This window comes from Lottia gigantea (assembly GCF_000327385.1).
Source record: "Lottia gigantea unplaced genomic scaffold LOTGIsca_93, whole genome shotgun sequence".
In the NCBI taxonomy this organism is placed as follows: Eukaryota; Metazoa; Mollusca; class Gastropoda; family Lottiidae; genus Lottia; species Lottia gigantea.
Window position 1 is genome coordinate 892,355 of NW_008711042.1, and position 13,827 is coordinate 906,181.

The window sequence follows — 13,827 nt, forward strand, 5'->3', positions numbered from 1 at the left end:
AATAATGAGACTACAATGGTTTCGATAAGTTAACATAAATAATGAGACTACAATGGTTTTGATAAGTTAACATAAATAATGAGACTACAATGGACATACAATATACCTGTCTCGATTGCAAGTGTTAAAGAGACAATACGATTTTTTTATATAGTAGGTTGAAAAATTCGGGTGCTCAAATTAACAGAAACTACAGACCAAAATAAAGAGATAAGTGTCCCTTACCAAATCTGAATGTTTAAGGTATAATTTATATCGTTTTTAATAATGAAAAAAATTGCACAAGGCCCCTTTAACAGTCCGGAATAGCACAGTATTCCCATTTTCGTTTCAACGGAAAAATAGATAATTGTACATAACACCAGGGTCTTGAAAAAGGCGTCATATCACTCGTCGGACGACATTTGTTATCGACGTCGTCCATCGTCGCGTCGTACGGAAACTTGCTGATATCGTAGTAGTTAGATAATGTGTGTGTAAAGGGTAAGCAGGTTTGTCCTGATTCAGATAATCTCAAGTTTCCCTGGTAGATGTAGCCATTGGAAGTAGTTTGAACACAAGCTGTTGCTGAAAATAAACAATGAAAAAGACGTTCAACGTGAAGAATTTTTCAAATGTCTGTATGAGAATGAGTCTCGGGTAGACTCCTAGTATGGTCTTCCGGAAGAATGTTTGGTTGGTTTGGTTTGGTTGACGAAGAGGTTGTCCGTCCATGTGATAGTTAATTATTACTTACGTAAACAAACCAGACTTATAGTGGTCCATTGCCCATTCTCCTGACATTCCACCGAAAAGTTACCAGAATAATAGATGTACGTGGATTTACATTCGTAGATGGCTAAACTTCCTTCTGTTGTATCGTTATAATCTCGTTCAGTACCAAACACATCCGGTAGATCAGACGCTGAGCAGTTTACTGCAACTGTAAGAAAATAGGTCAAACTTTATTACGCACGTACATTCGCAAATCTTGCCTGAAAACACATGCAGTAAGATTACGGTGTTAACAGAAGCGGGTGGGTTGGAATTTCAGAGAGTCCCTCAGTCACCCGTTACTAGATCTGCTTTCTGTATTCGATGACCGCCCTGTTTCTATTCTGAACACAGAGACATGCGATTGTTTCAGGCACAGTTCTCTGTAGTTTTACACAGCCATGTTAGATTTTTAAACCGCGTAGACGAGAGCTGGAACGGATTAGTTACATTTATCTGAAAATGGAATGTGAAGTGAAAGTATTCTAGGCATTTCTCGGCAATTTATTGTCCTGATATGTGTTTGCATTTTATTTTGTGATGCCCTCGGCTATTCGAAATCGATGAAAACAATATTTAGTCTCACCTGTACATATAATCGTAACATTTGTTGACCAAGTTCCGTCATTCTGACAAACTGACACCATATGTCCGGATCTGTACCGATATCCTTTTATACAGATGTACAAGACCTCACTATCTACTTGACTGGTAAAAAAGATTGCTATTGTGTTCGGTCTCTTTGGTGGATGGTCAGAGCATGCTACAAAGGAGAACATATTTGATCGGTGTGCCATGTAGCCCAACAAATTGGAGTTAGGGCTTCGTCCCTAATTTTTTGGCCAATTTTTGTGGCCATTGACAAGTTTGGTCCAATACGTTCTTCAGACGTGATATATGGAAGTGATTTCGTCACGATAGAAACGTCATTTTATGTCTGGCCCTCAGACACGATGCGAAAATCGCATAATTCCTGTAAAAATATCTCAAACTAGGAATTTCTTTTCCTATTTCTATGGATGTCTTTTCTATATAGTCTTTTTAACTTTCAAACGGCGATATTCTGCAAACACTTGGATTTGAAGTCTTAATTTCGAAGTTGAGCTGTGAACACTATTACTGATTGGCTTAACTAACAAAATTCCCGTTTCTGAGACTAAAGTATGATTTGTCAAAAAAAATTTGGCACATCCGTCCTTTTAATGATCAAATCGCAGGTAATGAAATATATCTGTCTCTATGGAAGGGTTTTTGGGTCTAAATAAGATGATCTGCTAATTTGTGTCATCCATTATTGAAATGTTCAGAATGTCCAAATACTTATTATGATACCGTCAACTTGGTCATTGTGAATAAGTAAATTTTCATAAAACAAATGTGTTTTGTCATTTCCTCACTAATTACACGTTTACATATTTCATTTTGGTATTATCATTTTAAACATATCTTTTTCTACATATCTACCACAAGAACTATGGAAGGGTTTTTAGGTCAAAATAAGATGCTCTGTTAAATTGTCTAATACTTATTATGATACCGTCAACTTGGTCATATTGCTTTAGTAAATTGCGATAAAACAAATGTTTTTGGTCATTTCCTCACTAATTACAAGTTTACACATCATTTTGGTATTATCATTTTAAACATATCATTTTCTACATATCATTTTAAACATATCTCAAAGCGCATTTTTATGATAATATTTGTTTAAATAACAACAATTTGAAAATGTCTGTGGCTTATGAAGAACTGCTCTTGGAAGTTCATAGCAGAATTACCGACGTAGCCACAAAACTAGAGTGCAGATAATCACTTACAACGGATGTAAAATTCGAAATTGAATGTATATCCGGAATAATAGGAGTCATAAGCGTTGAAATGGAATTTCAGGGTATAGGTGATTGTCTGCAGATCGTACTGGATAATTTGGCCCTAGCGTGGAATAATTTCGAAGCACAAGCTACGAAAGAGATCGGGAAACAAAGATGTTTATCAACCTCAACAACAGTAGGTTATACAGGTCGACCTAGGATATTAATTCTAGCAGAGCAATTAGAATATCTTATTTCTTCTAGTTTTAAAGTGAAAGAAATTGCAGATTTATTTGAAGTAAGTCACAGTACAGTGTGTGAAAACATTTTCTGATAGCCACACCTATTGACCTCATTTGCATATTGCTAAGAGAAATGTTGAAAATGATATGTAGAAAATGATAATACCAAAATGATATGTTTAAAATGATATGTTTAAAATGATATGTTTAAAATGATATGTTTAAAATGATATGTAAACATGTGATTCGAAGAGTTGGAGCGAGGAAATGACCAAAAACATTTGTTTTATCGCAATTTACTAAGGCAATATGACCAAGTTGACGGTATCATAATGAGTATTAGACAATTTAACAGAGGATCTTATTATGACTCAAAAACCCTTCCATATGTCTCTGGTTTACTTACCAGCTTCGCATTGTAGAGTAGATTCGGTCCACTCCCCATTCGCTCTACAAGAGATATTCGGTGACCCACTTAGATATGCAGCATTACACGTGTAAACAGCTACATCACCTGATTCATTATAGGAATTCACTGATGCAAAGGGTATGGTTGGTGCAGGTTGTGCACAGCGTTTCTTCGGATCCACTGTAATGAAAGAAATGAAATTATAAGTGTTACATTACTCGAACTAAGTGGGGATTACATATTGATGGTTCAAAAAGAGGTGGAGGCACTTATAAATTTCGTACCATTGTACAAAGGGACATACATAATTGCCTGCGTACCATGAAAGTTTTGTGGTCCCTACCTGCAACTATTCGTTCATGCACACGCAAGCTGGTAACAATGGTGTTTCTATGAATCATTAGATGGAGGGGCCGAGTAGGGGTCACATGATTGTCATGAGCGGGGGAGGAGGTTGAAACAGGCCCTACCCCTCCTAGACCTAGAGTCAAATAGACCTACCGTTTAGAATACAAGCAAAACTATCTCCACTTCGTTCACAAACGGTGAAATCTGGACAATTATGATCCCAGCAAGATCCAGCCAGTTTCTGAAAAAAACAACATCAAAAATATGAGGTCTATGTCTAATTGAGGAAAAGAGCTAATCTAAAATTGGAAGGTGTAGGGTAGAATCAATAACAATTCGTACAAGCAAGACAATTCCGTTTAAATCTCGTCCAAATTATGGAAAATTCAAATATTATAGTAGTGGACTCCTCCAAAAAAAAGTGCCAGGTGTTTCGAAAAGAGTAAGCGTGGTCCGCTTGGCGCGCGACACCCGTCACTACTATCTAGGTCAACATGATGAGATACAATCAGATCAATGATGAAGTTCCGGTCGACCATTCGGAAGTTCTCAGCAGTTTCCGTAAAACTGAGCCAAGATCGTTGGCTAAACTTTTAAGTTAGACCGACTATTAGCAGCTGGGCGGTATCAACCGGTATATACAGGCCCCTGGGCCTCAAAAACTTCAATTTAACTGAGAATAATCGCGAGAACGGTTTGGGGCCCCCATATTTGAGTAATCTCTCAACGGAGTAGATTCTCAACCTCAACAATTGAGAACAGAAGTTTTCTTAAATTGAGAAAGTGTTGTGGCCCGAGGCTCCTACAGATCTAGCAGTTGATAGCAGACGTTGATAATCCAGTTGCTTGCAGAATCTGGAAGTGGCAAGTGGCAAGTTCAATATGGGCCCCCATTAAGCTCTTCCTCTCTTAAGCTCTTTGAAAAAAAAAGGACTGGAATAAATATTTGTACTAGTCAGACAATTCCATTGAGCAAAGTCTTGTCCAGGGCATGGCAAAATCGAGAGTAAAAATTGTATAGAAGTGTACTCCTCTAAAGAGATTCTTTCTGAAGTACCGTCAGGTGTTTCGCGAGTGATAGCCACTTTTACCCAGACTTCTCCACAGTTTTAACAAAGTTAGCAAAAACCTCTTACCTCTCCTATCCCCTCCGAATACAACATCTGGGCTGATATATGAATAAAGTTTGGATATGGTGATAAGATGTTACTAGAGAGTGGAGCAATATTTAATTCGCAGAGTTTGGTTACCATATTGAAATTCAAGGAATGACAAATCGAACGCAAAAGACATTGCTTCGAACAAAGTAATGACGAACTGGTAGTAAGATCCACAAAACTTAAATTCAATTGACGCAAACCACTTTTATAATTGATACTGGAAGTTTTAACTGGACAGTTAGACTCAGTCGGTACCACTAACATTAGCAGCCATAGCACACAGTACACGACGCGTATCATCTTTATATGAAGAAAAGAAACCTTGTTACATGAAGATGCTGAAGTTAAAATAGCTCCCATTTTTTACTTTCGATAATAACAAAAGTATATTGATTAAGTTCTTTTTAGATTTAGGATTATATGTTGCTATTCTTCAAAATATTTGATAAGCAATTTTTCATTAAGGGTTGGCTTAATTTTGACACATTTTAGTGAACAATTTATTCTTTTTTTAGTGGCATCTATCCTTAATACTTTATTGTTGTGGCGACTATCCTTGACACTTTATTATTGTGGCGACTATCCTTGATACTTTATTGTTGTGGCGACTATCCTTGACACTTTATTATTGTGGCGACTATCCTTGACACTGTATTATTGTGGCGACTATCCTTGACACTTTATTATGGAGGCGACTATCCTTGACACCTTATTATAGTGTCGGCTATCCTTGACACTGTATTATAGCGGCGACTATCCTTGACACTTTATTATGGAGGCGACTATCCTTGACACTTTATTATAGCGTCGGCTATCCTTGACACTTTATTATAGCGTCGGCTATCCTTGACACTTTATTATAGCGTCGGCTATCCTTGACACTTTATTATAGTGTCGGCTATCCTTGACACTTTATTATGGTGGCGACTATCCTTGACACTTTATGCTAAAGAGGCGTTTACGTTAATCCTAAGAAGTGAAAATTTCTTGAACCTTCTGAAGCAGTTCTTGAAACACCTTTATTTCAGCAGCGACTTTCCTTTTTCATCTGACACAAATAACCAGTGGCCAATACCATTGACACTTTATGCTTTATGGTTACTCCATTGATATTTCTTAGTGGCTTATACATGTTAGTATCTATTGCCAATGATGTACGGGTTGACAAAGTTTGCAATGAAACATATTTCCATCACCTGTACAGCACTGAATCACCTAGTCCGAAACATCCAGCCTCCGATAGAATTTTTTTTAAATCGTCGGCTGAAGTCTACACCAGTCAAAGATGCTGGAAAAAATGCAGATGTTTCGGTCTATGAATCATTCAACTGTATGATTCTCAAACGTCTTGCCTTCTCTCGTGATGATTATATAGCTTTGTATCTATTGTGTTTTCTTTCGTCGTTTCGTCTCACTAAATTAGTTACATTAAGTGATCAAACATAAGGTCCCCCTAGTGGTGTTTGTTTAAATAGAAGGACGCACTCAAATGACGAAGTCTACAGAGAGTTGAAAAAAAAAAACACTTAAAATACATAAAGCGTCGATCTTGGCTCAAAGGGGGCGTGTATGCCAGCTTATGCAAACGAGATCAATTCGTACTCATATAATATTCACGAGTGTGTGCATATTTACAAAACAAATCGTAAAAATGGCATTGGCTGGTTTGAAAATTAAAAAACATCAGGAATGTTTATGACGATATTGATGATAAAAACGTTACTTTTTAAAGAAACGTTGTGCAGATGCCAGTTTACGATATCAGCATCCACTTGAAGCGCACGTTTACTTGTCATCTACCTATCCTAGCTAGATGCCAAGAGAGATCCCTGTAGTGGCGGCGCCAGTGACTTGTCTTACCCCCACCATATTCCAAAAATATGATTTTTATAGCTTTTGCTAGTATCAGTATACACCAACCAAGGTATCTTTCGTAGGTATCTTTGGTAGCTATCTTTAGTAGTTATCTTTAGTAGTTATCTTTGGTGGTTATCTTTCGTAGGTATATTTGGTATTCATCTTTAGTAGTTATCTTTGGTGGTTATCTTTCGTAGCTATCTTTAGTAGTTATCTTTAGTAGTTATCTTTGGTATTCATCTTTAGTAGTTATCTTTGGTGGTTATCTTTCGTAGGTATATTTGGTAGCTATCTTTAGTAGTTATCTTTACTAGTTATCTTTGGTGGTTATCTTTCGTAGGTATCTTTGGTAGCTATCTTTAGTAGTTATCTTTGGTGGTTATCTTTCGTAGCTATCTTTAGTAGTTATCTTTGGTGGTTATCTTTCGTAGGTATCTTTGGTAGCTATCTTTTGTAGTTATCTTTGGTGGTTATCTTTCGTAGGTATCTTTGGTAGCTATCTTTAGTAGTTATCTTTACTAGTTATCTTTGGTGGTTATCTTTCGTAGTTATCTTTAGTAGTTATCTTTGGTATTCATCTTTAGTAGTTATCTTTGGTGGTTATCTTTCGTAGGTATATTTGGTAGCTATCTTTAGTAGTTATCTTTACTAGTTATCTTTGGTGGTTATCTTTCCTAGGTATCTTTGGTAGCTATCTTTAGTAGTTATCTTTAGTAGTTATCTTTGGTGGTTATCTTTCCTAGGTATCTTTGGTAGCTATCTTTAGTAGTTATCTTTACTAGTTATCTTTGGTGGTTATCTTTCCTAGGTATCTTTGGTAGCTATCTTTAGTAGTTATCTTTAGTAGTTATCTTTGGTGGTTATCTTTCGTAGTTATCTTTAGTAGTTATCTTTGGTGGTTATCTTTCGTAGGTATCTTTGGTAGCTATCTTTGGTATTTATCCTTGGTATTTATCTTTGGTAGGTATCTTTGGTATTTATCTTTGGTATTTATCTTTTGTATTTATCTTTAGTAGTTATCCTTGGTATTTATCTTTGGTAGCTATCTTTAGTAGTTATCTTTAGTAGTTATCTTTGGTGGTTATCTTTCGTAGGTATCTTTGGTAGGTATCTTTGGTAGTTATCTTTGGTATTTATCCTTGGTATTTATCTTTAGCAGTTGTCTTTAGTAGTTATCTTTGGTATTTATCTTTGGTATTCATCTTAGGTATTCATCTTTAGTATTTATCTTTAGTAGTTATCGTTGGTGGTTATCTTTCGTAGGTATCTTTGGTAGTTATCTTTCGTAAGTATCTGTGGTACTTATCTTTGGTACTTATCTTTGGTAGTTAATTTCTCTATTTATCTTTGGTACTTATCTTTTGTAATTATCTTCGGTAGTTATCTTCGGTGGTTATCTTTAGTAGTTATCTTTGGTATTTATTTTTGGTAGTCATCTTTGGCAGTTTTCTTTGGTAGTTAATTTCTTTGATTATCTTTGGTAGTTACCTTTGGTATTTATCGTTGGTATTTATCTTTTGTATTTATCTTTGGTAGTAATCTTCGGTAGTTATCTTTGGTGGCTATCCTTGGAATTTATCTTTGGTATTCATCTTTTGTATTTATCTTTTGTGAATTAGCAGTAGCGATGCAGGAGTCGACTTGAACCTGTCATTCTCCCATTTGTAAATTTGAAGTCTATTGATTATCGTTTATTTCTTATAACCATAAAAACAAACTTGTAGACATATGTGTATTGCAAGTTTTATCATTGATAAAGGTCTTCCATGAATTACCATCAAAATGGTGCGATATAACTTCAAAGCTTTCCGATACATGTACAAAGGCATTGGAAACTATTTTGCAATCCCTGTCCACTACATAGTCTTCTCAAGCTGCCGACACATTTATTAGAAATGAGGAGTAAACTTTCCAAATTGGACTTTAAACGACTCAGTCTGAAGTAAACAATCTCTCTGTACAGGATAATGTTATTAAGGTCACACGAAGGACATTTCGCTGTATATCCTTATCAGATCTCCGACAATGCAATGGCCTTGCATATTGCACCGACTTGACTATACCGTTTCTAAGAATATACATATCAAACCGGGTTGATGAGTAAATATATTAATGAGGCCTACTTACATTATGATTAGTAATAATGATACAAAAGGAATTAAACTATAATGACGTAAAGGAAGGGCGCAGCAAGCAAACGTTATCAATGCTTAATATTGTGCCCAGTGTTAAGTTTCTGAGTCCCCTATATATTGTAGGAGACACACTATTCTGTGATGCTTCGACGTAAATTCGTCATCTTAGAGAATAAATCATACTTCTGAAAATTAGCATAGACGTCCATCCGGAATGACTTCAAAGAAGGTTGGAGGACTAGGATGTTTGTATTCAGTTGAAACTCAAGTCATCCGGAAGATTAAATATAGATCACCACCGAATCATGATATTTATATCTAATATTTCTAATGACGATTTCATTACAGACAGTAATTAATACTAATATTACACAGTGAATGGTTTGATAGATATAGTTTTAGTTATAAGGAAGATTGTACCGGAACAATTTACTCTTCAACAGTAGGCATTGGTACTAGGGTTGTTTAATTGGAATCGAAATGTAAATCAAATCAGAGCTGTAGGTAGGTAGCTTTAAGACACTATACTCTCTAGGACAGGGCCGATACTAGGGTACTTTTTCTAATAAATCGTGTTGTCATTCATTACAACGCTTTTCGGTAACCAAATCAACAGTAGATATCAAATAAGCGATATAATAAGCGGATATAATATTTATTTTCTGAACTGTTTAAACAAAATTTCTTTTTTTGTCTAATTCGGCATCAGGCATTTGTCTCTTTAACCTTGCTGTATTTACGACCCAGCAGGATTTATACCATGGGATCTATTAATGAGGGTCACAGAACTCAGAACCAATATGTATCCGGAGAGCACCGAATTGAATCGAATTAATAGATAGTGAATTGAGAAAGGCGAATATAGCCTAGATTTGAACACTCTATTAGTTTGAAGATCGTTGTGGAAAAGACTATTGTAAGACCTCCCAAATAGGCTACTGTGTGTCGTCGACGCTCTAAATACATGTAATTTCTTATAGAGTGTCGTCGGGAACGTTAGAAACGTTTTTTTGAAACCTCGATTATGACAAATAGAGACTCTAGTAACTACTGAACAGAGGCAAAAGTGATGCTCTTTCCAAATACAAATGTTAATTACACGATACCTTAATAGCTACGTGATCGATGTTAAAAACTCACCAAAAATAGATTTAATTTTTCGTATGAACTGTTCTGAAAGAAATACCTGAGTAGAATTAAGTAAAAATGCACGTGTGGACGAGTCCAATAAAAGATTTAGGGGTGTTTAACTGTTAGAACTACAATATTTCCAGCCTTGCATGTGAGTAACAAGACCATTACAAAATATGTCTATTATCTCGCTTTATCTTATCTTTACCCTACATAGTCAGTAATAATATCATAGATTGTTACTTTGATAAGAACTGAATTCGTCTCAAACACCATTACTCCTACCAATGGTTGATATATACCGTACTGTAATTGGCTAGTATTATTTTTATTAACCAATCAGAACAATGGGATTCTATTCCGATAACTCCGACTCCGAAAATCTTTTCAATGGAAACAATTTGATTTAAAAATCGGTCAGAGTGGTCAGTGTAAAATTCATGTAAAATAGTTTTAGTCTTTGGAATTACAATTCTGGAATTTGCATCGTTCCAGGTGAGTTGGTTTACTTTTTTGATTGGATTTAAGTTTGAAATGAACCAATCAATGAATAGGAATTGTATTCTGTGTCAACCATGCAGCAGTATTAGGACTGAAGTTGCCTAACAATTACTGACATTGACAAAATCTACTATGGTAGTTTCCGATTGTCATCTGGATTTTAATCATTTCACACGTGATGGATTCCATTGTTTTAGTCCCTATATTATATTTATTGGAACTTATCTATCTCGAATTCAGGTGGGACATTTTTAATTGATATTTTCTTATCAATTTCAAGATCATCATTCGGTTGATGTTTGTTTGATTTCTTTGTGTAATAATCTCTATAGACACCTCTTGTTTCTTGATGAAAATTTCATTGTGTTGGCCTTTATGCTCCATGGTTCATTCGGGTGATCTAAATGAACGAGTGATTCATTGTATTGACCTATATGACCGAGTGGTTCATTGTGGTGACCTAAATGACCGAGTGGTTCATTGTGGTGACCTAAACGTCCGAGTGGTTCATTGTGGTGACCTAAATGACCGAGTGGTTCATTGTAGTGACCTATATGACCGAGTGGTTCATTGTAGTGCCTAAATGTCCGATTGGTTCATTGTGGTGACCTAAATGACCGAGTGGTTCATTGTGGTGACCTAAACGTCCGAGTGGTTCATTGTGGTGACCTAAATGACCGAGTGGTTCATTATAGTGAACTATATGACCGAGCGGTTCATTGTGGTGACCTAAATGACCGAGTGGTTCATTGTGGTGACCTAAACGTCCGAGTGGTTCATTGTGGTGACCTAAATGACCGATTGGTTCATTGTAGTGACCTATATGACCGAGTGGTTCATTGTAGTGACCTAAATGTCCGATTGGTTCATTGTGGTGACCTAAATGACCGAGTGGTTCATTGTGGTGACCTAAACGTCCGAGTGGTTCATTGTGGTGACCTAAATGGCCGAGTGGTTCATTGTAGTGACCTATATGACCGAGCGGTTCATTGTAGTGACCTAAATGTCCGATTGGTTCATTGTGGTGGCCTTAATGCACGATCGGTTCATTGTAGTGACCTATGTGACCGAGTGGTTCATTGTGGTGACATAAATGACCGAGTGGTTCATTGGGGTGACCTATATGACCGAGTGGTTCATTTGGGATGACGTAAATGACAGAGTGGTTCATTTGGGATGACCTAAATGACCGAGTGGTTCATTTGGGGTGACCTAAATGACCTAGATTTTCATTGTAGTGATGTAAATGACCGAGTGGTTCCATGTGGTGACTTAAATGCCCTATTCATTCCAATGCTGATGGCCTATTGAAGACAATTGAAGAGAAGCTCATTGCGTTTACTTTATTGGCTGAATGGCACATGGTAGTTACCTTTATTGCCGAGTCTTTCATTGTGGTTACTTATGGAACTTTGTGTCAGTGGTTATTTAATGGCTTGGTGTTTCATCGATGCCTCCTTAATGGCTCAATGGCTCATTTTTCATTTTTATGTAAAATATTCAATTCAATTATACTGTAAGATATATTAGTATAATAATATCAAGAACAATAACATAATATACAACAACAAATACATATATCCATTGTACAGTCGTATAATATACAACAAAAATACATATATCCATTGTACAGTCGTATAATATACAACAAAAATACATATATCCATTGTACAGTCGTATAATATACAACAAAAATACATATATCCATTGTACAGTCGTATAATATACAACAAAAATACATATATCCATTGTACAGTCGTATAATATACAACAAAAATACATATATCCATTGTACAGTCGTATATACCCTGTTGATACAATTGTCAAAAGTACATATTTCATAATAAAAGCTAACATCATTATGGACAAAAATGGGCGATCAATCTCAAACTTTGTACATTTAAATAAAGAGTTGTATAATGTATATGAATTATGCGCAATTTTAATACACCTGAATTTCATATATCTTCATACATGTATAAGAATACGTATCGCGATATATATTGCAATACAATCCTTATATTGGAATACGTTTTGCGATATATTGCGAATTATCCAATGTACATGTATTTGAATTCGCATCTTGACACATATACATTGCGATATATCCCATGTACATGTACATGTTTTTGAATACAAATCACGATATATTACGATACATTCCTTGTACTAAAATACGTATCACGATATATTGCAATACATCTGCTTGTATTGAAATGGAATGCTTATCGCGATACATCTCATCTATTGTATTCGAATACGTATCACGATATATTAAGATACAACTCTTAGTAGCGGAATACGATTCACAATAAGTTGTGATACATTCTTTGTAATGGAGTACGTATCACGATATATTGAGATAAATCGCTTGTATTGGACTAAGTATCACGATATATTGTGATATTATAACTACTCTACTTTACAATAAAATCCACTACGAAAACACAAAAATAAGACAAATATACCAATAGCCTACTTTTTTCATTTTTATGTAAAATATTCAATTCAATTATACTGTAAGATATATTAGTATAATAATAACAAGAACAATAACATAATATACAACAACAAATACATATATCCATTGTACAGTCGTATAATATACAACAAAAATACACATATCCATTGTACAGTCGTATAATATACAACAAAAATACATATATGTTTATAATTAAACATAGTATAGAATACATTTAACACTTATTCTGTCTATAGGTGTCGTTTTCGTCCATACCCTTTGCCCCTCATTGCACAATGCATGACGTTGTCTATTTACATTAGCCTAATAATGTTTTAAAAAAAATTGAACATTAAGCTATTGCCAATCCTATATCTTTAGATCAGCCCGACCTAAAAAAATTTGGCTAAAATTTCAATTTGTTGATCATCCTAAGAGGTAGTATACCTTCAACAAGTTACCTTGAATAACAAAACAATCAGTGTTCTTAAAATACTCTAGTTAAGACTCTAATTATGATCTTCAAATGTGCTGAAACGTAATAAGCTTCAATAATAGCAGGTTATCTGACTATTTCACAAACCGGATAATTTCTTATCATCAAATTATATTTCTAAGAAGCGAAATAGATAAAGGGAAAAAACTGCAATACAATTGGAAATAAATATGTCCAACCAAACCTGTAATGTTGTAGAATGGGGGAAAATCTACTTAAAATCAGACCCAACTTTCGTTTCGTCTTTTTATTAGTATTTTTTTAAGTATAGCCACTTCACGATAGTGTCAAAAGGTTAATAAGACGAATGTTCAAGACTCTTTAGTCTTTAGACTCTACTGTGAAGTATATACTAAAAATAAAAACTAATATAAAAAAAAACGAAACGAAAGATGTGTCTAATTTTAATTAGACTGAATGGCGGAATCCTTTTTTTTTATTTCATTTCAGTCCACAGACTTATTTGAATTTAAGCTTTACTAAAACAAGTATTTTGGTGGTTGTAGATGGCTAGACAGTGTAT

At 35.1% G+C, this 13,827-nt stretch overlaps 2 protein-coding genes across 2 annotated transcripts; both read right to left on the minus strand.

Moving 5' to 3' along the window:
* Positions 1 to 292: 292 nt before the first annotated feature.
* On the minus strand, positions 293 to 4,816 carry LOTGIDRAFT_170122 (hypothetical protein; the record flags this gene model as incomplete). Its single annotated transcript, XM_009068752.1, has 6 exons — positions 293 to 567; positions 737 to 922; positions 1,340 to 1,516; positions 3,213 to 3,395; positions 3,717 to 3,804; positions 4,700 to 4,816. 6 exons carry the CDS (start codon positions 4,814 to 4,816, stop codon positions 293 to 295), a joined length of 1,026 nt encoding a protein of 341 aa, XP_009067000.1.
* Positions 4,817 to 10,897: 6,081 nt separating this feature from the next.
* Positions 10,898 to 11,626, minus strand: LOTGIDRAFT_134767 (hypothetical protein; the record flags this gene model as incomplete). Its single annotated transcript, XM_009068753.1, has 2 exons — positions 10,898 to 11,376; positions 11,560 to 11,626. Coding segments are annotated over 2 exons (546 nt in total), but the record flags the coding sequence as incomplete, so codon positions are not given.
* Between the last annotated feature and the right edge of the window lie 2,201 nt (positions 11,627 to 13,827).